At 36.6% G+C, this 26,269-nt stretch overlaps 4 protein-coding genes across 4 annotated transcripts; 1 reads left to right on the forward strand and 3 right to left on the reverse strand.

The window, feature by feature from the left end:
• Positions 1–645: 645 nt before the first annotated feature.
• LOC11411267 (uncharacterized) lies at positions 646–1,387 on the forward strand (the record flags this gene model as incomplete). The annotated part of the gene is made up of 1 exon (XM_024778937.2): positions 646–1,387. A coding segment is annotated over one exon (555 nt), but the record flags the coding sequence as incomplete, so codon positions are not given.
• Positions 1,388–1,540: 153 nt separating this feature from the next.
• On the reverse strand, positions 1,541–5,097 carry LOC112420214 (uncharacterized). Its single transcript, XM_024778939.1, has 5 exons — positions 4,338–5,097; positions 2,863–4,058; positions 2,470–2,721; positions 1,829–2,351; positions 1,541–1,554 (listed from the first exon to the last, which is right to left on the reverse strand). The coding sequence occupies exons 1-5, from the start codon at positions 5,095–5,097 to the stop codon at positions 1,541–1,543; spliced, it is 2,745 nt and encodes a 914-aa protein (XP_024634707.1).
• A 4,064-nt stretch (positions 5,098–9,161) lies between these two features.
• LOC11411268 (putative disease resistance protein At3g14460) lies at positions 9,162–11,890 on the reverse strand. The gene is made up of 4 exons (XM_039831430.1): positions 11,782–11,890; positions 11,608–11,672; positions 10,811–10,892; positions 9,162–10,689 (listed from the first exon to the last, which is right to left on the reverse strand). Exons 2-4 carry the CDS (start codon positions 11,667–11,669, stop codon positions 9,529–9,531), a joined length of 1,305 nt encoding a protein of 434 aa, XP_039687364.1. The 5' UTR covers positions 11,670–11,672; positions 11,782–11,890; the 3' UTR covers positions 9,162–9,528.
• An 11,633-nt stretch (positions 11,891–23,523) lies between these two features.
• Positions 23,524–24,637, reverse strand: LOC112419870 (uncharacterized). The gene is made up of 3 exons (XM_024777919.2): positions 24,331–24,637; positions 23,885–24,216; positions 23,524–23,602 (listed from the first exon to the last, which is right to left on the reverse strand). Exons 1-3 carry the CDS (start codon positions 24,496–24,498, stop codon positions 23,569–23,571), a joined length of 534 nt encoding a protein of 177 aa, XP_024633687.2. The 5' UTR covers positions 24,499–24,637; the 3' UTR covers positions 23,524–23,568.
• Between the last annotated feature and the right edge of the window lie 1,632 nt (positions 24,638–26,269).

Genomic DNA, 26,269 nt, shown 5'->3' on the forward strand with positions numbered 1-26,269 from the left:
TTTGTCTTAGAAATATAAGATTTTTTTTTTTTTTTTTTACAAAGAATTACTATAAGATTACTTTTGATCAAGTAATGATTGCATAATTTTATTTTTATTGTTTCGGATGTTTAACCATGGCCCCACTAATAATTCAAAGTGTATTCAACTTTTTTTTGAAAAGTGTAGTGAATTTGAGAAAACGTTTCTTATATTTATTAAAAGTTGTTTGAATTTAATATCCAGGCAGAGCCAGTCACTTGGTGAACTGGAGGCAGAGTCACTATGGAATTTTTTTTTATCAAGTAGCCTAGTAGCTAGAGCTCACGCAATTTAATTGTGGAGAAGTGGAGTGTTGGGATTCGAACCCCGGCTCCTGCATATAATATGCAATATCCTTACCAACTGAGACAAGCTCACATGATGTCACTATGGAATTTCAATGTCTTGAAAATGTGGAAATAAGAACAAGACAAGTGAATTCACAATCCAAAACCGACAACAATTAATGTTTCACTTCTCGTGATCTTTGTCACTTGAAACTCAATCTTTATGTTCTTCTTCTTCTCTTCCTCATAAGAAAAAAAAAATGGGTTCTGTTTCTTTGAAAATTGGTGATGGAACAGCAAGATTCAAAAACTCAACACTTTGTTCTTCAGTTGTTAACATTCTCATGATCTTCATCCTTTTCCAACTTCACTTTGGAAACCTGTTAGCAACAAAACTGTTAATTGGAGTGGTTTTAGTTGTAAGAATTTTGAGTGTTTGAATGGTAAGAAATTGAATAGGGGTTGCATGCATTGCTTTGATTTGGTTAATGGTTATGAGAATCAAAGGTTTGTTAAGTCTAGAAGTAAGAATGATTTTCTTGTTGCTGATGTTTTGGCATTAGGAAATGGTGGAATTAGAATAGGATTTGATATTGGAATTGGTTCTGGATCTTTTGCTGCTGTAATGGCTGAAAGGAATGTTACAATTGTTACTAGTACTCTTAATATTGATGCTCCTTTCAATGAATTTATAGCTGCAGGAGGACTTTTTCCTCTTTTCTTAAGCTTGGATCATAGGTTTCCTTTTTATGATAATGTGTTTGATTTGGTTCGTGCTACAAATACCTTGGATGATGATGTTGGTAAGAAACAAGAGAAGTTGGAGTTTTTAATGTTTGACGTCGATCGAATTTTTAATGTGCTGAAACAGATAGAGATGCTCACAAAATAGAATTCACATATTGCTACGAGGTAGTATTGATCTAAACTTTTATATGATCATTTGTAGATCTAATTGTCCTTGGACCCTGAACAAATATGATAGATTAATTGATACTTAACAAGTTAAATTACCATTGCTTTTGTACCTTGTTATTTTGCTATTAAAATGGATATCGTAAGTTTGTTTATTTGTTCTTAGCAAATTTGTATTGTATTAACAACATATTCTATCAAATGAATGAAATATCATTTAGTAATTTTTTTTAGCGATCATTTTTTTTTTTTTTTTGAAGAAACAAAAATGATATATTATTAACAAAGGCGGTGAATTCTCCTAAGTACAAGATGTACTAAGCAGTCACCCCTGAAAGAGTCAAACAAATGTAGTAATTACAATAAACCGGGTGCGTCGATACCCAAACAAAGCATAGAGTCCGACCACCACCTCTGATAACCGTACACAAATTTGGCTTTACTAGCTTTTAGCCACCATAAACAATGTAATTTTACTTTTTCTGATAAACCTTCAATTGATGTTTGGATATTATTAAAAAGTCTGTTGTTGCGTTCATTCCAAACCATCCACACACATAGTAACCAAATGAGCTGAAGAAAGGATCTACGCGCCTTCGTGTGACCTGTGCAATTAATAAACTGAATAAAATGGTCACTAAGATCATGAGGGTCAGCTCCAGACACACCAATCCACGCACGGATATGCTGCCAAACTGCGCCAAAAGTAGTACAATGAAGAAACAAGTGATTTGCGGTTTCTGCAATACCGCATCCATCTGCACACCCAGCTGCTTCGACATCCAGACACCCACGCCGCACAAGATTGACCTTAGTTGGAAGCCTATCCCGTAGCAAACACCAAGCCATAATGGAAACCTTCAAAGGAACCTGCTTATGCCAGACAAGGTCTCCGACACCAACAATTGGAGGGTCGTCCATAGTAGTTAAGATTTGATAGGCCCCACGCACTGTGTAAACATCATCATTGTTGGACTCCCAAAGCCACCTGTCAGAAATATCAGACTGCAAAACCACACCATTAAGTAATTTCCTACACTCCTCTACCAACTCCTCCTCCCACACCCACAAAGGTCTCCTCCAGTTCCACGCCCCCTCCTCCATTCTCCCACCCAAGATCAAACAAATCTGCCACCATACTCAGTTTGTTATTCACTAAGTCAAATAAACGACTAAACCTTGTCCGAAGAGGGACATCACCAAGCCACCTATCATACCAAAAGTAAGTAGACGCGCCATTACCTACCTTCCTCGAAACCCGCTCCTCAAACCAACTCCCCTCATCTACACCCATCCCGTCCCTAATCTTCACTACTTCCTTCCACCAAGATGAAGTACTCCGGCCCCCTACCTCCAACCTCCCTGCCTCCTCACCATATCTCACCACCAGCACCCTATACCAAAAACCACCTCTATCCACCAACATTCGCCAACACCATTTACCTAACAAAGCATGGTTAAACTCCCTCAACTGTCTCACCCCTAACCCTCCATACTCCTTTCGTAAACAAACAGAGTTTCAAGCGACCCAGGAGATTTTCCTGTTATCCTCACTCCCTCCCAAAAAAAAAATATTAAAAATAGATTCAATGACAGAGATTATACCTGACGGAGCTTTGAAGAAGGAAAGGGCATAGACAGGCAATGAGGTCAGGACAGACTTGAGTAGAACCAACCGACCCCCAAAAGAGAGAAAGCGATTTTGCCACCCCGATAATCTAGACTTAATGGTCTTCAACACAGGCTCCCAAAATGCTAACCTCTTCGGATCACCACCAATAGAAAGACCCAGATACAAAAATGGAGCTTTACCAACTTTGCAATTCAAAATAGAGACGGCCTCATTCAACCAAGAATCCGAGATATTAATTCCAACCAACATACTCTTATGAAAATTCACTCGCAAGCCAGACATCCCCTCAAACAAATACAAAACGGCCCTCAAAGCTCGGACATTAGCCCAACTTTTATCTCCAAGTAACAAAGTGTCATCAGCAAATTGAAGGTGAGAAACTACTACTGACATGTCATTACCAACTGCGTACCCTTTAAACAAATTGGTCCGCACCGCCGCACTCATCATAACATTAAGACCTTCAACGACTATCAAGAACAAGAACGGAGATAGGGGATCCCCTTCACGCAGGCCCCTCTGTAAAGGAAATTCATCTGTAGGGCTCCCATTAACTAAAATAGACGTCGTAGCTGTTGTCACACACTCCTTTATCCATTTCCTCCATAACACAGGGAATGCCATTTTTTTCATTACAGCATCCAAGTATCCCCGATTGACCGAATCATAAGCCTTTTCGAAATCCACCTTAAACAATATCAGTTCCTTTTTCTCCTTGCGAGCCTCATCGACAACCTCATTAGCAATCAAAATTCCATCTAGAATTTGCCTATTTTTCACGAAGGCAGTCTGCGAATCCGAAATAACCTTTCCCAAAACCGTTTTCAATCTATTCGCTAGAACCTTCGATAGAATTTTGTAAATAAATCCAACCAAAGAAATAGGTCGAAAGTCATTAAGACGTTGAGGGCTATCAATTTTTGGAATGAGAGCTATGAAAGTGTTATTGATACCTCTAGTCAATTTACCATTGCTGTGAAACTCATTAATGAAGCGCACAATATCATCCTTCAACTCTTCCCAGAAATCTTTCAGGAAACCAAAGTTCACCCCATCCGGTCCAGGACTCTTAAAATTATCACAGTCCCACACCGCTGTTTTAATCTCTGTTACTGAAAACGGCTTTATTAAACTGCTTCCTTCTGCATAAGATAACTGATTGAACTGAAGGTTTTCAACCCCTGGCCTCTGCATATCATGAGCTGCAAAATGATCCCAAAAATGCGTAAACACTGCATTCCTAATAGGTTGAACCCTTTCCACAAGACAACCATTCACCATCAAGGAAACAATGGAGTTACGTCGCCGTCGACTAGAAAGAACCGAATGAAAATATCTAGAATTAGAATCTTCATCCTGTAACTAGAGAAGCCGAGACTGTTGCCAAGTAATACTAGTATTCACACGAGATAATTCATGCATATTCTGAGAAATATCTCGCATTTCCTCTATCTCATCGGTTGACAACCCACCATTCTAACCTTTATCATCCAATTCCGACACACGTATTTTTAAAGAATCAATTTTAGCAGTAATGTTTTTTGCGTGATCCTCATGCCACTCCTTCAGAGCCAATTTAATTAATTTCAGCTTCTCTCTAAGCACAAAACCGCCCCAGCCCACCATCTGAAAGGACTCCAATTTATCTTTCACAAACTGTTTGTAACCCGGCATGTCTTGCCAACATTTCAGCATTCTAGTTGGACGCGGTCCCCAGTTTTCCTCATCAACCGACAACTGAAGCGGACAATGATCAGATAGACCCCTGAGAAGGGCAACCTGAATACTATTCGGCCACTGCGCACACCAATCTTCAGATAGCAAAAACCGGTCTATCCTACTCATAGAAGTACCATCTCCTTTAAACCAAGTAAAACGACGGCCACAAAGCGGTAAATCAAACAACCCATTGTCCTCAATAAACGTATTAAACTGCTGAAAATCAGTTACACCACCGCCCCCCCTTGATAACTTTCTTTCCTCCGCATACCGGACCGCATTAAAGTCCTCGCACACACACAATTTCGCACCCCCTACCAACTGCAATCTCACAGACAAGGCTGTCCATAACTCTTGTTTTGCCCGGACATCACAAGGAGCATAAATATTAAAAAGATAGAACTGCTTATTAGTTCGAATAAATCGACCATGAATCATGAGCATATGGTCCTGACTAGCCGATGACCACACCTCCACCTCCGCAGTATCCCACAACGTTAACATCCCCCCAGATGCTCTCATCGACGGACGAAACGAAAAATCATGACTCGAATCGCCTCACAAAGAATTACAGAGCAAAGCATCACACACCGCTAATTTTGTTTCTTGCAGACATAAAATAAACGGACTTTTCTCCCCAACTAGCTTCCTCACTTCCCTCCTCTTCTCCAACCCCCCTAAACCACGCACATTCCATGATAACAACTTCATTGCAACGCCCTCCCCGCGTTGCCCCCTCCGCACACCACGCTTCCTAAACCCCCCTAACCTCCACATCTCCGTCATCCCTCACCGGTTCCAACACAGGACCAAGCGCCTTGTTCTTAGGTCGAGATAAAATACTGAATTTGTTATTATTCATCCCTGTAAAAGAAACACCCATAATCCTTCCTACATCCTCTATGTCCTCCGCCCTTGACTCCTCATTCCCTTTTAAGGCCACCCAATTCATCCAGTCATTATTCACCGAAGCTGACGAGTCATTATTTAAGCATCGTTTCACCTCTTCTAAAGATCTCGTGATTCTCTCCCTTTGACGTCGTCTGTTGCTAATTTTCTGTTTCAGAGATTTCAAAACTTTTGAATTTCTTAGCACTTGCATCACCTCTTCTCTATCTTTACTAGGAAGCCTTGCCACTTTTTTCAATGTAAGAACAGGATGTCGAAGAACACCACCGGCTTTCTTCTTACCAGCGGTAACCTTACTTCCACCGTCACAACCAGCAATACCTTTCATAACCTTCTTCACACGCTTTTTATTATTAGAAATAAGCCCAATATCACCTTGTTGAACATTTCGTAACCAATCCACACTCCACGAACCTGAATGAAGAGACCGTGCATCGTCAATGGAACACGTTGTCGAATTAATTCTTTTTCTTCTTGGCGCCCCTTTGATGTCATCATTATTAGATACCACATGAGCATTGCCATCCGTTTCTAACTCCACCAAGCCACTATTAAAGTTCACAGTAGCTTGTTTCTCACAATATGTGGTAGTGCCTGCATTTTCTAACTCCAGTGAGCCACTTGTGAAGGTCACAGTAGCTTTCTTGTCACAATTGTTGGCTAATGGGCTTCCTTCAACATTGCATAATTCATGCTCATGCATTTGTACTATATTACCATGGTGTGGACCATTCAAAGGACTGTCCATGCCATCCTCAACGTGGACAGCAGCCACGTCCATATTCTTCACTCCCAAATTCTCCACCTGTGACTGCACTTTAATATTGACATTACTATTACTCCGCTCTTCCGCGTCTACTATATCTTCAATAATTTTCTACGCCAGAATATCAACATTGTTATTTATTTCCAACTCATCAAGTATGTCTACATGGTCTTGAATAGAAGCCTCAGACTTAACATCTTCCTCGTACAAACAGGCGTCGTCGCCGAGATATCAAACCTAGCAAGCACATCACGGACACAATATTGACCAAAACAGACATTGTTCAGAGCTTTCAATAATTTATCAACGTCTCGAACCTTAGCAAACTTAACAAACCCATAAACATCATCGTTCCTATTCCTATTGTTTGGCACAAAAACCTTTTCAACAATACCACAAACTTCGAACCCCTTTCGCAAGAAAAAGATCGATGCTTGTGGAGGAAAATTTGTAATGTAAAAAGTGACAAACCGTTTCAATTTCGACTCTGCCTTAGTGCCATTTCCTTCTTCCTTGTTCACATTGCTCACACGCACTGGCTGCTGATTAGAAACCACTGTGTTTCTCTCTGAGTTGCGCAATTTTGTCCTTCGCGATGATAAAGAGTAACCATCAATCAACTTTGAGACATCAGTGCCGTAGTCACACTCCTCATCCCATTCACAATCACCCCACCGCACCATTCTTCTGTCTAAACGTTCCGAACTTGTATCATAGTCCCCGTAGTAGCGATCCTCTCGTGAAGCAAACCTAACCCTAGACTTGCGAGGCTTGTTGTCGTCCTCCCTATTCCGAAGCCAACCACCTTCTTGAAGCCTGTCCTGACCTTGAGTATTCTGTCGCCGCGCTTTCCTCCGTCTCGGTCTCACGTCGACTCAATCCCCCTCAACACCCCCCCCCCTGTGGCACCCTGCCTGGACCCCAAACCCCCCGGTGTTCCTCACTGCCGGTGAATCAGACCGGCGCGACTGCCTGTGGGTGTACCACTGCCCGTCGCGATCCTCTCTCTTAAACCCTCTCGGTCGCTCGGTTCCCATTTTTCAACCGCAATAATTCCAAGAAGGAAAAGTTAAGGTAACGACAACAGCTAAATAAAGATGAGTGAGGTTAATTAGTACAACACTGATAAATATATAGTTTCACACAACTTTTTTTGTTGTTTAAGAATTGATCGATAAACGTTACGCATATGGTGCGTTCTGTTATTAGCAGCTAGCGCTCTATTCGAATATAAGTCGGTGCAACATGTCGATTTATATGTAAATTATATTATTATCGTGATGAAATTAAAGTTTCTGTATGTATAGTTTAGCGATCAGTTTTTTTGATGAGTAGTCCTAAGGACAATCGAAACAATTTAATTTATGACTATGTACTTTAACTAACAATAAAGTGGTTTTTGCTATAAAAAAAAACAATAAAGTGGTTTTTTCCCTCAAAAATATAAAGTTTTTTTAAGTGTCTTACCATGCTTCTTTTCTTATTTGTCGTTTCTTTTGCTTTGTGGGATTGCATATAAACATATGAGTTACTCGAATAAAAGTACTTTAATTTTTTTGTCCCGTGAGCATAGCTCAGTTTGTAGGGACATGCATTGTTATACGTAGAGGTTGGGGTTTGAACTTCGGACACCCCACTTATTCACCTTAAAAAGGTGAATTTTAGCCACTAGACTATTTGACAAAAAAAGAAAAAAGAGAACAATAATCCAACGTAATTATCCTTAAAAAAAAATATAATCCACTGTAATTTGATCATGATTTGTCATTATGAAAAAGTTGAATTGGAAAAAAAATTAAAGCGACTAATTATTCTCTTTTTTTTTCTTTTTCTTCAAGGAGCACTAATTCATTATGAAAGAGAGTTGAATCGGAAAAAATTAAAAAGCTAATTATTCTCAAAGTTTAGTAAAAAAAAGTAGGATTTTGTTAACGAGTACTTTCGAGACACTCTTTAAACATTATAAAATAAGTAATTATTGTTTAAAAAGCCATATATTTTGATTTCTAATACATTGATTACATGCATTTTCATAAATACTTATTATTTTTTGTCCTTAAAAAATACACCAGAGTAGGGGTGTTCGCGGATTGAATTGATTTGGTTTTGGGAGGAAAAACCATCCGATCCAATTACTTGGGTTTTGTTATTTGTTCATCCAATTGGTTTGGTTTTAAAATCAAATCTAATTCAATCTGATCCACAAAATTTTTCAGTTCGGATTGGATTGGTTTTCAGTTTTCATTGCTTTATAATTTTTCATTTTCTCTTAAAAAAATATATTATTTTATGACATTTCATATAAATATAAGGTTACAAAAAAGATGAAATAAGTAGAAAATAAAATAGTAGGTTAAGTAAAATAGTTACAAAATCATAATTTAATAATATTTCTTAAAAGAAAGAAAAAAAAATCAACATTATTAAAGATTGTAAATTAAGGAAACATTTATAAAAATTTCATATAATAATATACATACAAAGGGAACCGAAAATCAATCCAATTTATTTAAAATTACGGTTATTTTTTTCGATTTTTGGTTTTTCGATTCGGTTTTTGTGATTTGCATTAGATTGGATTGGACATGAACACCCCTACTCCAGAGCACTCGTTAACATTTTCCAAAAAATTATGGTAACGAACGAATGCTCTAAAGACACTATTTAAAATGTTGAAATACTTAGAATGACATTTTAAGATAAGATATTTGAAGTTTTTCTTGAAAATTTCTTTGTTAAAAAAATTATAACAAAAACATATTACACTACCAAAATCTATTTTTTTTAAAAATATAACAAACGGGCCCTAAATATTTTCATGAAAGCCAAAATAGATCAAATTAAAGGTTAAATAACCAGATACTGAAGGAAGCTTAAGTAGAAGACCAATAATTTTCTAGTTAGAGTTACTAACTACCAAAAGATTAGAACAAATTACACATCTACTCGTTATTTTCTATTACTTCTGCCTTTGCAGACCGCTAGTGCTAACAAAGTACATAATGAACACATAACATCATATGTATGACACACAAGCAATCTTATCATGGAATATGCAGAAAATGTTAGATACATGGTCAATGCTTGTGATATAGTAGTAAGTGATAAATTTAAACCATTGGTCTCTTTTGTGCTATGGAAATGCACAAAAATAGTAGAGCTATAGTTAAAAAGTGAAACGAATATTAATCTGCAAAGTTGGGTAGAGTACAGAAGTAACATGATTATTTTGCCTAGTTTTGGTGTTTTAGTCCACAGACCCAAACACTTTTTGGTCATCAATATCTATACCAAGGTTGCCCAACTTTCTTGTCATCAATTTCTATATGAGGAATATGAGCCACCTTGCACCAGTACTTTCCTGTCTCGGGTTTAAGTCTTGGAGTCAACACTGGGCAATCCCTGATATTGAGCTGATTTAGGGAGGAAGGAAGCCCCTGTTCAGGCAAGTACTGCAGAACGTCGCAACGATCAATTTTAAGTGTGCAAAGAGCATTAAGTTGTTGAAAGCCCTTGTCGTCCAGCTTCTTGAGACTCTTTAAATTGCTGATGTGTAGAGAGATAATGTTTCTGGGAAGAAGATTTTCCTCTGGAAATGACTCCAGACCTATACATCCACCTTCAATATTAAATGTAGTCAGAGATTTTAGATTTTCCAATCCCCATTCCTTTTGTGATGTAAGCTTGTTACAATATGCAATAGAGATTAGAATTAAGCTTGAAGGAAAACCACCATGTGGAAAACATTCAATATGTGGACATCTAAGTACAAATAATGTGAGGAGAGATGTGAGAGAGGCAATAAAATTGGGGAATTTTTTAAGATTCTTGCAATTGGAAAGGGTGAAGGCACGTAGGTTTGGTGTATGAAATCCTTCATCTGGGAAAGACGTCAATCCAGGGCAATCTCTTATTTCAAAACATTCCAATGGAAAATCACCCTTATGCACCCCTGTAACATCAAAAGATACTAGATTGGGACAGTTCCATATAAAAAGAATCTTGAGTTTAGGGAACAAATCTAAGGTCAAGGTAGTGAGAGAATCACAACTATTCCCAATGAACAATCTGTGAATAAAGGAAAGATTCTCTCTTGATTTTGACGATCGGAGTAATTCAAAATTTCTACACTTGCTTATGTAAAGTTCAGTCAGGGATGGAGGGTAAGGGATGGACCTTAGATCAGAACAATTCATCAATTTCAATTCTTTAAGACTGGTTGATCCATCTAGCAAATCATCTGGGAGGACATCCAATGATTCGCAGTCCTTAATTCTTAGGCTCTGCAACTTGGGTGCCAAAACCGATAATTGTGATGCATTAGAAACAGTGCAAGTTTCATACAATATCTCTTGATCATCAAAATCTTGAGGTAAACTGTTTCGTGTGAATGCACTTCCTATCCTTTCTTGAGAACGTTTTGCAATATTATTTGCACCCTAATCACAATATTACAAGGTCAAAGTTAACTAGAAAAAAGGTAATGAGTTTTCATTAGAGAACAAAATCAAATAAGCTTTCATTAGAACAAAATCAAATAAGGAAAGATAAAAAAAAAACCTTTTGGTCTGAATTGGCAGAACCAGCATCCAGTCTTGCCTCCACTGACAACGCATCGACCCTTCCCTGTGTCTCATTGCCTCTGTTTAGAGTCGATATATAAAACGATGGCATTTTTAGGAATTGTGAAACATAAGCAGATGTGGACACTTGCAAGTAAGATAATACATAACAAGTACACCGACACAACCGATAAACAAACCACTTAAGATATTACTTCGTGTACAAACTATAAAAAGGGGAGTGTTTAATACTATAAGATAATGCAGAACAAGTACTGATAAACAAACCACTTAAGATATTATTTCGTGCACAAACTATAAAAAGGGAAGTGTTTAATACTATAGGATACTACAGAACAAGTACATTTGGTATAACGAATAAAAAAACTTTTTTTTAATAAATGAATAAAAAACTTTAAAACCACAACATGCATAATTTTTGCCACCAATATAAACAAAGCCACAACATGCATGTAGAAATTACAAAAACTTTCTCTAGAATTCATGCCAAAAATATATATCTGCATGAATCCATAGCATGTCAACAAATAATTAATCATAATCATTAATTAATATTAGATTCAAGGGTCACAATTTGGATTAACTCTTTCTAAATCACGGGCTGCATAACATAACATGTTTTTCTAAAATAAATTAAGTGTGATTGAATTAATAGAAGGTAATTTGTAAGCACAATCATTTCTCTCCATATGTATGAGAAATCTTGAATTGTATGTATAAAGGAATGTCCTATTTAGCCAACTATTGACAAGAAAAAGAAAATAAAATACTCACGCTACTTCTCCATGCGATCCAGCATCATCATCATCAACGTGTGTAGTTGGTGGTGTTGCCATTGCCTGGAGAGAGGATATACAGAAAAACAGACCAAGCAAAGGGCAAAAACGAGAAACTTCAAAATACAAACAAAAATAAAATCTGAAACTTCGGAGATTAAGGCAAACTCACCCTCTTCTTCTTGGAGATCACAATATCACCGCGTGCTTCGTGTTTGGTTACCGCGTTCAGAAATTTCCACCCCGATTCAGTGCTATCCTTCAAACTGAAATTTATGGATTTTAGCCCCACAAAGCTTCCATCCTTGAATTTTCGTTCCCTTCTTTACCCTCGTCTCTAGGTTAGGGACAGACAGCATAGAAGGACAGCATAGAAGGGGTTGGGCTTTTTGATTAAAAATCTGATTTTTCAAAGAAGGGCCCAATTACTTGATAAAATTTTAAGGATTCTTGCTTTTCTCACACGTCATATCTTTTTCTTCTAAAAATACATTTTATTTGGGTTATCTAATCTAATCTAATCTAACTTATCTATCTAACTTATTCCTAATCATACTTATATCTAATCTTTATTAACATTGCTAATGACTTTGCAAACCCTAAACCTAAATGGTTTTGGCTCCAAAATAAGGGAGGCCGTTGAATCTCATCATTTGGCTAAGCATGCATCTCATCCTTTGATCTAATCTGAGTCAAACTTTCAAATTTGATGTATATTTCCTATGCACTTATTCAAGTTTTGACTCATTAATTATCCTCCAATTCTCAAATTGACTCCACACTTATCGATGTCCACCTCTTTCTCCTTCATTTTTAAGTTCTTTTCTCTCCTCTTCCATTATTCCTTCTTTATGTGTTGGAATTCAAATTGCTTTTACTCAAAAAAAATCTCTTCGCCCTTTGAGTTGTTCATCTTCCACCTCACTCTCAGACATTCAAACAAAATTATATGCCGTTGCCGCAGCTCTCTCCTGTCGTCGCCCTTCACCAATGATATCGATTCCGACATCACCTTCGCCGTTGTCGTCTGCGGCATCGTATCAGCCAGTGTGTTATAATAATAGTTTTATACCAACTTACTAACTCTCACATCATTATAAGTTTCAAAACATAGTAAACATGATTGTGCCTATTTATGAGCCGCTGGAACTCTTTTTATTGAAGCTTGCTTGATTGAGAAATAAAAATAAATTGTCGGTAGTTCAACATATTTATATAATGCAGTACTATTAGTGGGGAGGTTTATTTTTTCCGGTTCAAGTTATAAATTCTTATAGCTTGCAAACGTTGATATTTGTTTAAAAGATGCTGAAAGTGTATTAAAATTATTTGACAGGTAACACTTTTCTATGGAGAGTGATGTCATCTGCATTGCGCTCAATAGGGGAAATTGTGTTGACCGTTGCTTCAAGCGGTATAGTGGCATTGCTTATCCCTGGAGTAAGATATCTTCCACAGTCGGTCTTCTCCCATGGTCAACTATATGTTGCAATCTCAAGAGTTACATCAAGAAGTGGGCTTGAAATTTTGATGACCGACGAAAATGGTGATTGCATTAATATGACTGTATTATTGAGGTTTCATTTTCTAACTAATTTCAATTGTGTTCTGATTGTTCTTACACACAATTCGATATCTGAAGCTGTATGCCTCTTTCTTATTTTTTTTAGGTTCATTAGAAGGCAATTATGTATACATTATATATGTTGGCAAGGATTATATTAAGAAGCTGCTCTATTTAATTCTTACTGCATTTCATTTGTATGTAGCAATATAGAATGATGATAACTACTATTGCTTACTCCATCTTCAATTTTTGTTCAACGTTTTTGTGTCTAATATGTAGCAATCGAGAATGCTAATTGCTGTTAACTACTATTGCTTACTCCATCTTCAATTTTTTGTTCAATGTTTTTGTGGCTGATATTGTTCCATTACGTATATGTCCTTAGCCTATAAGGGATTAGACTTAATTCATTCATAGAGTAGACAATTTCATTTACGTATATTATATATATCTATTCATTTTTGTTTGTTATCATTGCTTGATTAGTTATCCAATTGAATGTTGGGCTGTTGTCATGGTTATATTACTTAGATTTGAAACCGGAATGATGGCAGTGTGTTTTTTTATATTTCACTTCTTATCTTAGTGAATAATGAAAGTTCTTTTACCATTATATTTATAAGTGACATATATGTTTCAAAACTGACTCTAAATATGAATTTAAAATGGTCTAATTACCAAGACTTTGCCCATATATAATTTTTTTTTATGTTATGTTCTGGTGTCCTTTTTGTTTCTTGGCATATATTTATTTATAGTGCAATAGGCTAGCAACCACGCTTGAAATGGATGTATCCTCTCATGTTCATTATGTGTCCCATTTTCCCTCTTTGGTTGCCTCTATGAAGAGGCATCGTTGATCCTTTTTATGGTGTTGCAGATAAAATTTTAACCACTTCTATTTAAGGAAAAGAAACTATCATGAAACATTTTCCTCTTTGGTTGCCTCTATGAAGAGGCATCGTTGATCCTTTTTATGGTGTTGCAGATAGAATTTTAACCACTTCTATTTAAGGAAAAGAAACTATCATGAAACAAAGTGAGAAATGACATATTTGAGTTAATAACTATGTTCTGTCTCTCATTCCCGGCGAAGAAAGGACATATTTGAGTTGTGATTCTCTAATAGCAGATACCGCATCAGTCAATAGGCCAGATGATATCCACACACCAGAATTCTTGAACACAATCAATTCATCGGGTCTTCCTATTACTTTGAAAGTTGGAGTTCCTATTATGTTGTTGAGAAATTTGGACATAATAGCTGGTTTGTGTAATGGTACTCGACTAATGGTCACTAAGATGGGAAGATATGTTATTGAAGGGAGGGTAATATCAGGAAGCAATGTTGGAGAGAAGGTCTACATACCGAGATTGTCATTGACACCATCTGATACCAGAATTCCTTTCAAATTTCAACGCAGACAGTTTTCTATAGCTTTGTGTTTTGCAATCACTATAAACAAAAGTCAGGGACGATCACTTAAGCAAGTTGACATCTATCTTCCACAATCAGTCTTCTCACATGGGCAGCTATATGTTGCAATATCACGTGTTACATCAAGGGATGGTCTGAAGATTATTATTAACATATGACAATGGGGATTGTATCAGCACCACTTCAAATGTAGTTTATAAGGAAATATTCGAAAATGTGTGACCCAATATTTTGTATGGCCTTAAATACTTTTTATGTTTATTTATTTTATTTTTTATGTAATGAATAATATCGGAACTTTTTTTGCTTCTTCATTTTTAATGTCCCGGGCGTTAGCACGGGTAAAAGTCCTAGTCCTAGTTAACACTCCAACTTACACTCCAAACCCTAATTCTACTTTTTTAGGCGCCAAACAATCCTAGCCCTTGGATCTACACCTTTGGGCGCCACTTATTTATCAGCCATAGATCTGATCTTGCTGCTGGCTAGCACAAATCACAATTCAAATTCAAGTTTACGGTGCATTGTAAATGACAAATAATTAATGTTATCGGTTTCCAATAAAGTGTTGCATATCCATCTTATTGGAAACAATGGCTCTGACCTAACCCTTCTTTCTCTACATTCCTCATCTTCTTCAAAAACACACAAAATCCCTTTTCTTCTTCTGCCTTCATTTCGACCCTCTAAAGTAAATGCATCATCGTTGACCACCGCGTCAGAATATGCTCTTAACCGCGTCGGAGTTGCACCACCCTTGTTAATCACCGCGTCAGATTCGCTCTTCATCGCGCCAGTGTCGCTGTTAGAAGCTTCTCCACCGTTCAATTTTTAATTCCGCAACTTCACCCGAAATCGCTGTGATAAAGATTGAGAGCGAAAAAAGAATCCTGTATCAAACAAAGTTAAGGTAATGATTAATGATTCGTTATACTTTGCTTGCTATAGATACATAGATGAATAAATTTGGTGGCTTGCCTTCATTTGATTTTGCTTGCTGTTGAAATTGGGTTTTCAAGGTACTGTAGTTTTGAACCAATCAATTTGCTCGATTCATCATTTGTTAATTTTTGTTTTTAATTTTTTTTAGCTTTAGTTCAAAATAGTTGAAGAACTTAATGGGGTTGTGAGTTTTTATTTTATATAATTTCTAATATGCGATTATGTCTTTTTTGCATGTTTGTTCATGATGTTTAACTCTATTTCCCTTTTTTTGTTACTTATGTAGGTTGTTTTGGTTTTTGTTCTAATCATGGAAAATGTAACGCCCTAGTCGTTAATTTATTTATTTTGGATTTATTTAGAGTCTTTATATGATTTTAAATAATATTGGTGATTTATGTGGTGTGTTATATTTTATTATATAGTTTATTTTAATAATAATTAGAATAAGTGAGAAATAGGGTTATTTTGGAGTGTGGAGAGTTAATTATTAATTAATAGAATTAAGGGGAGTTTAATGAAAGAAAGAGAAGTTACTTTTTGGGAGTTAAGAAAAGAGAAAAGTCAGAAAACATATCAGATATCAGAAAGGGTTGGAACAGTGGCATATAGAGTTGGTTTGACACCACATCTTTCGAACTTGCATGATGTGTTTCATGTGTCGCAACTTCGGAAGTATGTAGCGGATCCTTCGCATGTTATTCCGAGAGATGATGTGCAAGTAAGAGACAACCTTACGGTAGAGACTTTACCGGTGAGGATTGATGATCGGAAAGTGAAGACGTTGAGAGGCAAGGAGATACCCCCTGTGAGAGTCGTTTGGGACGGAGCGACTGGTGAAAGTTTGACTTGGGAGCTGGAGAGTAGGATGCGGGAGTCGTATCCAGAGTTGTTTGTTTGAGGTAAGATTTCGAGGACGAAATTCTCTAAGTTGGGGAGAGTTGTAACGCCCTAGTCGTTAATTTATTTATTTTGGATTTATTTAGAGTCTTTATATGATTTTAAATAATATTGGTGATTTATGTGGTGTGTTATATTTTATTATATAGTTTATTTTAATAATAATTAGAATAAGTGAGAAATAGGGTTATTTTGGAGTGTGGGGAGTTAATTATTAATTAATAGAATTAAGGGAAGTTTAATGAAAGAAAGAGAAGTTACTTTTTGGGAGTTAAGAAAAGAGAAAAGTCAGAAAACGTTTTTTTTTTACGTGAAATAAGTTTTGGGAGAGAAAACCAAGAACAAGGGAGAGAAGAGCAAGTAGAGCCAAGAACCGATTTTTTTGCTGTGCAATTCTTTCTGCAAATCTAGGGTAAGGGTGAGGTTTACTTTCAATAGTATAGATTTAATTCTGATTCTGATTCTAACGAAGAGGGTTTTGGTGAATTGGGGAAAATGGGTTTTGATTTCGATTTCTTGAATTGAAAATGTATAGGAACCATGTTAATTGAACTTAGATTGTGTTCAGGCCGATTTTAGGATTGCATAACATTACTGTAACCTGTTTTGGGGTTTGAATTGGAAAAATTGGGGTTTTTGGTGAAAAACTGCAAATTCACGATTCTGGAACTGTCACGACTCGCCCTGGCGAAACCATTTTCGCCTGGCGAAATTTCGCCATTTCCCTCGCCATTGGTCCGCCCTGGCGAAAGTGTCCATAAAGTTTCCCGAGAACACTGACTTAGTTCGCCATCCCTTCGCCTTTTGCTCGCCCTGGCGAAAGTGCCTAGTAGCTTTTTGCCTTTTGTTCGCCATTGGCTCGCCATGGCGAGAAGCCAATTTTCGTTGATTTCGCCTGGCGAGAGTGCCCAGGATTGAATAGTGTTTTGGAGTTTTGTATACTCAGTCGTACGCATTGTTTGGTTGATTCTTTTGGATGTGCTTATGATTATATATGACTATATTATTTACCAAGAGCATGATTAATTGTTGAGTGATGATTTATGTATAATTACACTTAAATAAATTATATAAATTGTTGGATTGATTATAATGATTTGTTGTTGACTGAGATGTATGCTTTATTTAATTAAGTCATACATGTTGTTGCATTGTGGTGTTGTGAGTCATATATACATATATGTATGGTTGAGTTGTATGTAGATATACACAAGTGGGTCAGTTGCATAAACATAAAAGCGGGAGGGCTTCGGCTCTGGAACGCCTTGTCGTTCAAAGCGGTGGAACACTTTGTTGTTTAAAGCGGTGTTTAGCGGTGAGGACTCATGTCCTGAAAAAGAATGCTTTAACCATTCGATTAGCGGTGAGGGCTTCGGCCCTGAATATGGTACCACATGCATATTTGCATTTATTGAGGAGTCTAGGGTATTGTCTTAGCTGTGTTGTCATGTCATTTGCATGAGTCGGTGTTGTTGGATGTAATTGCCATATTGATGATGATGATGTTGTTTGATGAAGTATATATTTATACATATATGATGATGATGATATATATATACGCTGGTGAATTAATATTATGATAGGGTGTTAGATTCAAATTGATGAATTTATTATCTATATTTATTGTTGTGAATCTCACCCCTTCTGCTTGAAAATGTTGTCCTTCCTATGGGTAACTTGCAGGTGATCCTGAGTAGTAGGTGGTGGCTCAAAGTGTCTAGGGCTCTAATACGTACGGGATGGGATTTATTTATTGTTTTCATTCCTTATGTATCAATTTTTGGAACTTGATGATGTAGCCCTTCGGTTGTTTGTTGAATTTATGTCGTTGAGGCTTTCATGCCACGATTTAACTATTGGAGAATTAATATGTTGGATGATGCTGTTATTTAAATTGATAAATATTCCGCTGCAAGATTTTGATGAAACAATTAAAGTTGGTTGTTTATTAAATAGTTTTATATGCTATTTAAGAAATTTTGAAAGTGTAGTGTGACATGCCCGTTTGGGAATTACTCTGATGCATGATTTATTTACTGTTTAATTGATTTTGGGTAACGGGGTGTTACAATTGGTATCAGAGCAGGTTGGTCCGTCCGGCCAAGTAGTAGAGTCGTGTTGAGCCACCTAGGATAGAGTGTCAACTCTAATGTTGTCTTTGTTGTTGTTCTGAATTGTTGTTTCTTATGTAGAACTTTGAAATGGCTAGTCGTAATGATGCTGCTATTGCTGCTGCACTTGAGGCTGTAGCTCAAGCTGTACAACAGCAACCGAACGCTGCTGCTGGTAATGGTGAAGTGAGGATGCTGGAGACCTTTTTGAGGAATCATCCACCAGCATTCAAGGGAAGGTATGATCCTGACGGTGCCCAGAAGTGGCTTAAGGAAGTTGAAAGGATTTTCAGGGTCATGCAATGTTCAGAGGTGCAAAAGGTGTGGTTCAGGATGCACATGTTAGCTGAGGAGGCTGATGACTGGTGAGTAAGTTTGTTACCTGTGCTGGAGCATGATGGAGCTGCGGTAACTTGGGCTGTATTCAGGAGAGAATTTCTGAATAGGTACTTCCTGAAAGATGTCCGAGGAAAGAAGGAAATTGAATTTCTGGAGCTGAAGCAGGGTGACATGTTTGTCACAGAGTATGCTGCTAAGTTCGTGGAACTTGCAAAGTTCTACCCTCATTATACTACGAAGACAGCTGAATTCTCCAAATGTATAAAGTTTGAGAATGGCTTGAGAGCTGACATCAAGAGAGCCATTGGGTATCAGAAGATCAGAAACTTCTCTGAATTGGTAAGTAGCTGCAGAATCTATGAGGAGGACACGAAAGCTCATTATAAGGTGATGAGTGATCGAAGGAGCAAAGGACAGCAGAGTCGTCCGAAGCCGTATAGTGCTCCTGCTGACAAAGGGAAGCAGAAGTTGAATGATGAGAGGAGGCCCAATAGGAGAAATGCTTCTGCTGAGATCGTTTGTTACAAGTGTGGTGAGAAAGGCCACAAGAGTAATGTTTGTACCAAAGATGAGAAGAAGTGTTTCAGGTGTGGTTAGAAGGGACACACTCTAGCTGACTGCAAGAGTGGTGATGTTGTTTGTTATAACTGCAATGAGGAGGGCCATATCAGTTCACAGTGTACGCAGCCGAAGAAGGTTAGGACTGGTGGTAAGGTGTTTGCTCTGACTGGTACGCAAACCACTAGTGAGGATCGACTTATCAGAGGTACTTGTTTCTTTAATAGTACTCCTTTAATTGCTATTATAGATATTGGTGCTACTCATTGTTTCATTGCTATTGAATGTGCTTATAAGTCGGGTCTGGTTGTATCTGATATGAAAGGAGAAATGGTTGTTGAAACTTCAGCTAAGGGTTCAGTAACTACTTCTCTTGTGTGTCTAAGGTGTCCGTTGTCTATGTTTGGTAGAGACTTTGAAGTCGACTTAGTGTGTTTACCGTTGACGGGAATGGATGTTATTTTTGGGATGAACTGATTAGAGTATAACCGAGTTCATATCAATTGTTTTAGCAAGACGGTGCATTTTTCTTCTGCGGAAGAAGAGAGTGTTGCAGAATTCCTAACTACTAAACAGTTGAAGCAATTGGAGCGCGATGGAATTCTTATGTTTTCTTTGATGGCATCTTTGTCGTTAGAAAATCAAGTTGTGATTGACAGGTTACCGGTGGTGAATGAGTTTCCTGAAGTTTTTCCGGATGAGATTCTAGATGTGCCACCAGAAAGGGAGGTTGAACTTTCAATTGACCTTGTTCCGGGAACGAAGCCGGTGTCGATGGCACCTTATCGCATGTCAGCTTCTGAGTTAGCTGAATTGACGAAACAGTTGGAAGACTTGCTTGATAAGAAGTTTGTAAGACCCAGTGTTTCACCGTGGGGAGCGCCGATATAGTTGGTAAAGAAGAAGGACGGTAGCATGAGGCTGTGCATTGACTATCGTCAGTTGAACAAAGTTACGATAAAGAACAGGTATCCACTTCCGAGGGTTGACGACTTGATGGACCAGTTAGTGGGTGCAAAGGTTTTCAGTAAGATTGACTTGAGGTCAGGTTACCATCAAATCAAGGTGAAGGATGAGGATATGCAGAAGACGGCTTTTAGGACACGATATGGACATTATGAATACAAGGTGATGCCTTTCGGTGTTACTAATGCGCCTGGTGTGTTTATGGAGTATATGAACTGAATTTTCCATGCTTATCTGGATAAATTCGTGGTTGTATTTATTGATGACATACTGATTTATTTAAAGACTGAAGAAGAGCATGCAGAACATCTGAAGATTGTATTGCAAGTTTTGAAAGAAAAGAAGTTGTATGCTAAGTTGTCAAAATGTGAGTTCTGGTTAAGTGAAGTAAGTTTTCTTGGCCACATTATTTATGGTAGTGGTATTGCAGTTGATCCATCAAAATTTGATGCAGTATCACAATGGGAGACTCCGAAGTCAGTGACTGAAATCAGAAGCTTATTGGGTTTGGCTGGTTACTACCGCAGGTTTATTGAGGAATTTTCGAAGTTAGCACTTCCGTTGACTCAGTTGACCTGTAAGGGTAAGTCGTTTGTGTGGGATTCTCAGTGTGAGAGTAGTTTCAATGAGTTGAAGCGAAGATTGACGACTGCTCCTATTTTGATTCTACCGAAGCCGGAAGAACCGTTTGTTGTGTATTGTGATGCGTCCAAGTTGGGCTTGGGGTGGTGTTTTGATGCAAGATGGTAAGGTGGTAGCGTATGCATCTAGATAGTTGAGGATTCATGAAAAGAATTATCCTACGCATGATCTGGAGTTGGCTGCGGTGGTTTTTATTTTGAAGATTTGGAGGCATTATTTGTATGGTTCCAGATTTGAAGTATTCAGTGATCACAAGAGTCTAAAATATTTATTTGATCAGAAGGAATTGAACATGAGGCAGAGGAGGTGGTTGGAGCTGTTGAAGGATTATGACTTTGGTTTGAATTAACATCCTGGTAAAGCCAATGTAGTTGCAGATGCTTTGAGTAGGAAAACGCTGCATATGTCTGCTTTGATGGTGAAAGAATTTGATTTGCTAGAACAGTTTAGAGACTTGAACCTTGTCTGTGAATTGACACCTCAGAGTGTTCAGTTGGGGATGCTGAAGATTAATAGTGATTTCTTGAATAGTATTCGAGAAGCACAGCAAGTGGATGTGAAGTTTGTTGACTTAATGGTTGCTGGTAATGGCACTGAGGATAGTGACTTCAAGGTTGATGATCAGGGTGTGTTGAGATTCAGAGGAAGAATTTGCATTCCTGATGATGACGAATTGAAAAAGTTGATTTTAGAGGAAAGTCACAAGAGTAGCTTGAGTATTCATCCGGGAGCTACAAAGATGTATTATGATCTGAAGAAGTTGTTTTGGTGGTCCGGTTTGAAACGTGACGTCGCTCATTTTGTGTATGCATGTTTGACTTGTCAAAAGTCTAAGGTTGAACATCAGAAGCCTGCAGGGTTGTTGACACCGTTAAATGTGCCGGAGTGGAAGTGGGACAGTATCAATTATGGTATAGTCCGTGATCACTATTTCTCTTTCTAGCCATGCATATTCTATGATGCATCGTCTTTGCCACATCACATATACTAAGTTATATTTAATTTTACTAAATTGTTGTTTCATATATTTCTTAATACTGTCTCAAAATAAATATAGTTCTAAAAACGGTTCTTTCTTCTTCACTCGGTAAGCGCTTTCAGAAGGTGGATACTATGAAAAGCAAAGCGCATTAAGCTTAGGCGGTAAAGGATATATATATATATATATATATATATATATATATATCATCGTTAATTAATGCATAGAACCTCTAAAATTTCTCTATAAACTTGCACAAGGATAATTTTTTTTTTCTTTCTACACAACAATGATAATATTTGATGCGTGTCAATTGCTTAATGTGAGTGTAACTCTCACATGATATTTAGTCATTGTTTGTTAGTTTTTAATCTTTCAATGATATTTATTAGATTTTGTTTATCAAGTAAAAATGAGACATATATTACGACCAAAAGAGGATCCTCAATAGACCGGAAAAAGACCTCAAAACTATACAATCAAAAAATCACTAAGTAAGTGAACAAAAGCAAACTAGTCGATGTCGAAACAAACAAATGGACAACATAAATTTAATGCATTTTTTTTTAACTATTTCATGTGTTTCAATCATAATCGACTATTTTCATTTCTAATTGTTAATTTTTAGTATATTATATATAGATTATAGTTTACAACAAACAAATGATTTTATAGTGTCTTTTATGATATAAATTTTAATAGATCTTTTGAAAAAATTGTTATTTGGATATCAAACAATCAATCCAAACTAAACTGCATAAATTGAATCAATTTTTTTTTTTTAGAAGTTAAACTGATCCACAAACATTTAAATTTTTGGATTTGATAATTTTTTGTTTCATAATTGATCCAAATTGTACCAGAAACATATTCCATACTTAATTTAGGGTAATAATCTTTATTTTGATATTAAAGTTTTGTAGCATATGCAAAGATCAATCCGAATATTGAACCAAGTTGAGTCAAGTTGTTGACAATCAAAGTGCCGGGTAAGACACTATGACATCGAAGTCATTGACTATAGTTGCAAAAAATACTACAGACTATTCGGTAATATTAAACTATGTATTTCTTCATCTAATAATTGTATGAAAAAGAATGTATAAATGAACCTCATTTAACAAAAGATTATTTTGGAAATTCAATTTTCCTAGTAGTTACGAAGTTTTAGGGAATCAAAAGAAATCAAAAGATGTTGGGGAATTCTCAGCGAAAATTAAAAACACCCAAAACATATCACATGGTTGAATTTAGTACCTCTATATTATATATACTACGGTGGACATTCATAATCCAAGCTTTAAGAAATCAACTATATATAATTATCACGAATTACGAATTACTTGGCACAATAAAAACATTCACCAATAACAATCACCAAATGCATAGTATGTCCAATATGAACAGCTAGAAGAACTTCTTAAATGATGTAACGAACGAGCACATGTGCAGCTTAGCATAGCATAATAGAAGATAAAATAAAAGACAAGAGGATTGGATTGCACGAGATCCAAAACCTAATCTATGAGCTCGCTGAGAGTGCCATCATACCTGAACAAAACAAGCAATCAAAAGACCCATAATTATGTAAACAAGAACCAAATGGGAATATACGGTAAATCATATAGAAGGCCTAATTGACAACCTACAAAAAAATGAGGCTAAACATATTGCAGGGGGGTTGGAAACCATTGCTATGTAAGTAATTTCAGATGCAGAGAAACATATTGGAAAAATGACAAACAATCTAGAGATTACCAAGTATTGCAAAATGACAAACCATTGCTATGTAAGTAAAATAAATTGCAAAATAAGAAAGAAAAAAAGAATTACCAAGTATTGCTCCCTTTCATTCTGAATTCCACAACCTCTCTCATCAATCTATTAGCAAACAATGTGGCTTGAAAAGTTTGACATTCCTTCTCAGCATTCCTGGCTCTAAAGGTAATATGGTAAAAGACTCCATTAACCAGTTGCCAAACAGCCATCTCAAAATCGACAAATCGGTAGTTTGTCTTCATCTTTAAATTGTAATCATCTATTGCCAACTTTGCACATTTGGTTAGCATATCAACCAAGGGACGATCCGTTTTGAAATCCAAAACGGGCACACCGGGCATAGGTCTGCCATTTTTAGTATCGGCCAAATATTTGGCATCGAAAATCTGTTCAAGGTTACGAAAAAGAAGAAAAAAAAGTTTACGATTATAACATGAACATCATAAAAGGAAATAAAGGAAACAGGAAATAGCTAGTTGAGGCATATGAAATTTGAATACGTCTACAATGGTACCCAGCTCGGAAATACTTCTGTGTCCACGATCCTCCACTAAAGTAGGACACTCTTCATCTTCAATATCATCAAAATAAACAAACTTGTCCTCAATGGCCTTAAGTTTTTTCTCCTCTTTGGTAAGAACCCTATCACAGCTAAAGTCTTTCACCATAACAATTTCATCTTTGAATGTACTCGTATTTGTATCTAATAGACAAGTAGAGAAACAATCCTTAGTATAATTAAATTTGTACAAGAATATATAATAATATTATTGAACATATGTTAAACTGCATAAATAAATAGTAATAATAAGGATCACCAGCGACAGTATCAGCAGTGACAGCAGGTGCTGGTGCTGGACGAACTCCGGCTTCCGAGGAAGTAGGAAGAGAATGTTGCATTTTTTGACGTCTGAGAATAACAAGAACCAAATTCAATTCCAAAGTGCAGGACGAGTGAAGAAAGAACGAGGGAGAATGGGGATAGAAAACGAAGAAGAAAATCAACTCTGAGAACAAAACGCTATGAGCGAGTGTAACGATAATGAATAAGTCGGTCAATTTGGATTTAGTTATCTAGTTTTAGGGTATGTCATTTTACCCTTTTAGCCTTGAGATTGTATTTCAATTTCGTCTCATCTTGACATCAATCAAACAATTTAATAAATATTTATTTCTCTTTAAAACTTTTACTTTCAAATATTCATCCACAATTTTTTCACTGTATTAGATTATATTATATTATAACTGCTTTCATCAAAGAAAAAATAAATCTATTATAACTTATAAAAATCCCTACTAGTGAGAATTGGATTTTGGGTTGGAAAAATATAGAGATTTATTTGAGAGATTCTTTTAAAAAATCTAAAACTTTTTGTGTTTGTCGACTATCCAAAAAAAAAAGAGCCTTTAAAAAATTGTTAGAAAAAATCTAAAGATTTAAAAAAAAAAAATTGAAACCATTTGTGTTTGTGGCTGGAGAAATTCTCTTGAGTCTATTGTTTGATTAATTTGGTATATGACATAGGGAAGAATTTGGCTCTAGAATTTGGTATACTAGAAACACTAGGTAACAAGAAACATAATGATTCGAGTTCATATATTACAGGAGAAACCACGTCGTTGCACACAATTTTTTATTTTTCTTTTTATCTATCTCAATCACATGTTTAATTTGAACATATTTTGAATATGTAAATGACACATTTTATTTCAGACAAGAAGTTTTACATCAATATAGCGGTAGAATGATCACCATATTGTCCCGTGAGTATAACTCAGTCGGTAGGATAACTTAGTCGGTAGGATAATGCATTATTATATGCAGGAGCCGGGGTTCGAACCTCGAACACCCCACTTATTCATCTTATAAGGTGAATTCTAGCCACTAGACTATCTGACAAAAAAAGAAGATCAATTCTTCATTCAATCAACGATAGTATCACACCGATACTCTTCAATATTTGTCTAATAAACACATATAACACTAATATGTGTCATTTTAGATGTCACATGATCTTCTGTTATTTACCGTGCTAGAGTTATTTGAGAAGCAGATATAAACTTCTGTTATTTTATATGTGGAACACCCAAATAAACACTCATACATCAAATACAAACTTCTACAAACAAACCAAAAACACCCTTCACTAAGGACCCCCCAAATCAATAAAAACAATATGCCATAACCAAAAAGTAATCTCCAAAAACCAAAGTCTAAATGCCTAAGCAATAACATAAACAAGTCTTGTGTCAAACTGTTGCAAAACCCATCCAAAATAACCATGAATCCTACCAAAAACCCGTGTAACCGCACTCTGCTTCTCTTCTGCAGTTGAGCGCAGTTAAAGCGTAGTTAAGCACAGGTAAAATCACCACCTAAGTATTTGAAAACCCCATTAACAACAAACTCATAGAAGAAAACCCACAAAAAACATAACC

Source organism: Medicago truncatula, chromosome 3 (assembly GCF_003473485.1).
Source record: "Medicago truncatula cultivar Jemalong A17 chromosome 3, MtrunA17r5.0-ANR, whole genome shotgun sequence".
Lineage (NCBI taxonomy): Eukaryota > Viridiplantae > Streptophyta > Magnoliopsida > Fabales > Fabaceae > Medicago > Medicago truncatula.

What these genes read in the sequence shown, in the direction of transcription:
- LOC112420214 (XM_024778939.1), bottom strand. Translation starts at nt 5,097, where the DNA reads ATGAGAGCATCTGGGGGGATGTTAACGTTGTGGGATACTGCGGAGGTG. An exon ending in CTGTCCTGACCTCATTGCCT is followed by an intron (nt 2,722 to 2,862) that starts GTCTATGCCCTT and finishes TGTTTACGAAAG; the next exon opens with GAGTATGGAGGGTTAGGGGT. An exon ending in AGGAGCGGGTTTCGAGGAAG is followed by an intron (nt 2,352 to 2,469) that starts GTAGGTAATGGC and finishes GTATGGTGGCAG; the next exon opens with ATTTGTTTGATCTTGGGTGG.
- LOC11411268 (XM_039831430.1), bottom strand. Translation starts at nt 11,669, where the DNA reads ATGGCAACACCACCAACTACACACGTTGATGATGATGATGCTGGATCG. An exon ending in GGATCGCATGGAGAAGTAGC is followed by an intron (nt 10,893 to 11,607) that starts GTGAGTATTTTA and finishes GACTCTAAACAG; the next exon opens with AGGCAATGAGACACAGGGAA. An exon ending in CTGCCAATTCAGACCAAAAG is followed by an intron (nt 10,690 to 10,810) that starts GTTTTTTTTTTA and finishes TATTGTGATTAG; the next exon opens with GGTGCAAATAATATTGCAAA.
- LOC112419870 (XM_024777919.2), bottom strand. Translation starts at nt 24,498, where the DNA reads ATGGTGAAAGACTTTAGCTGTGATAGGGTTCTTACCAAAGAGGAGAAA. An exon ending in AGCTGGGTACCATTGTAGAC is followed by an intron (nt 24,217 to 24,330) that starts GTATTCAAATTT and finishes AACCTTGAACAG; the next exon opens with ATTTTCGATGCCAAATATTT. An exon ending in ATGAAAGGGAGCAATACTTG is followed by an intron (nt 23,603 to 23,884) that starts GTAATTCTTTTT and finishes TGTTTTGTTCAG; the next exon opens with GTATGATGGCACTCTCAGCG.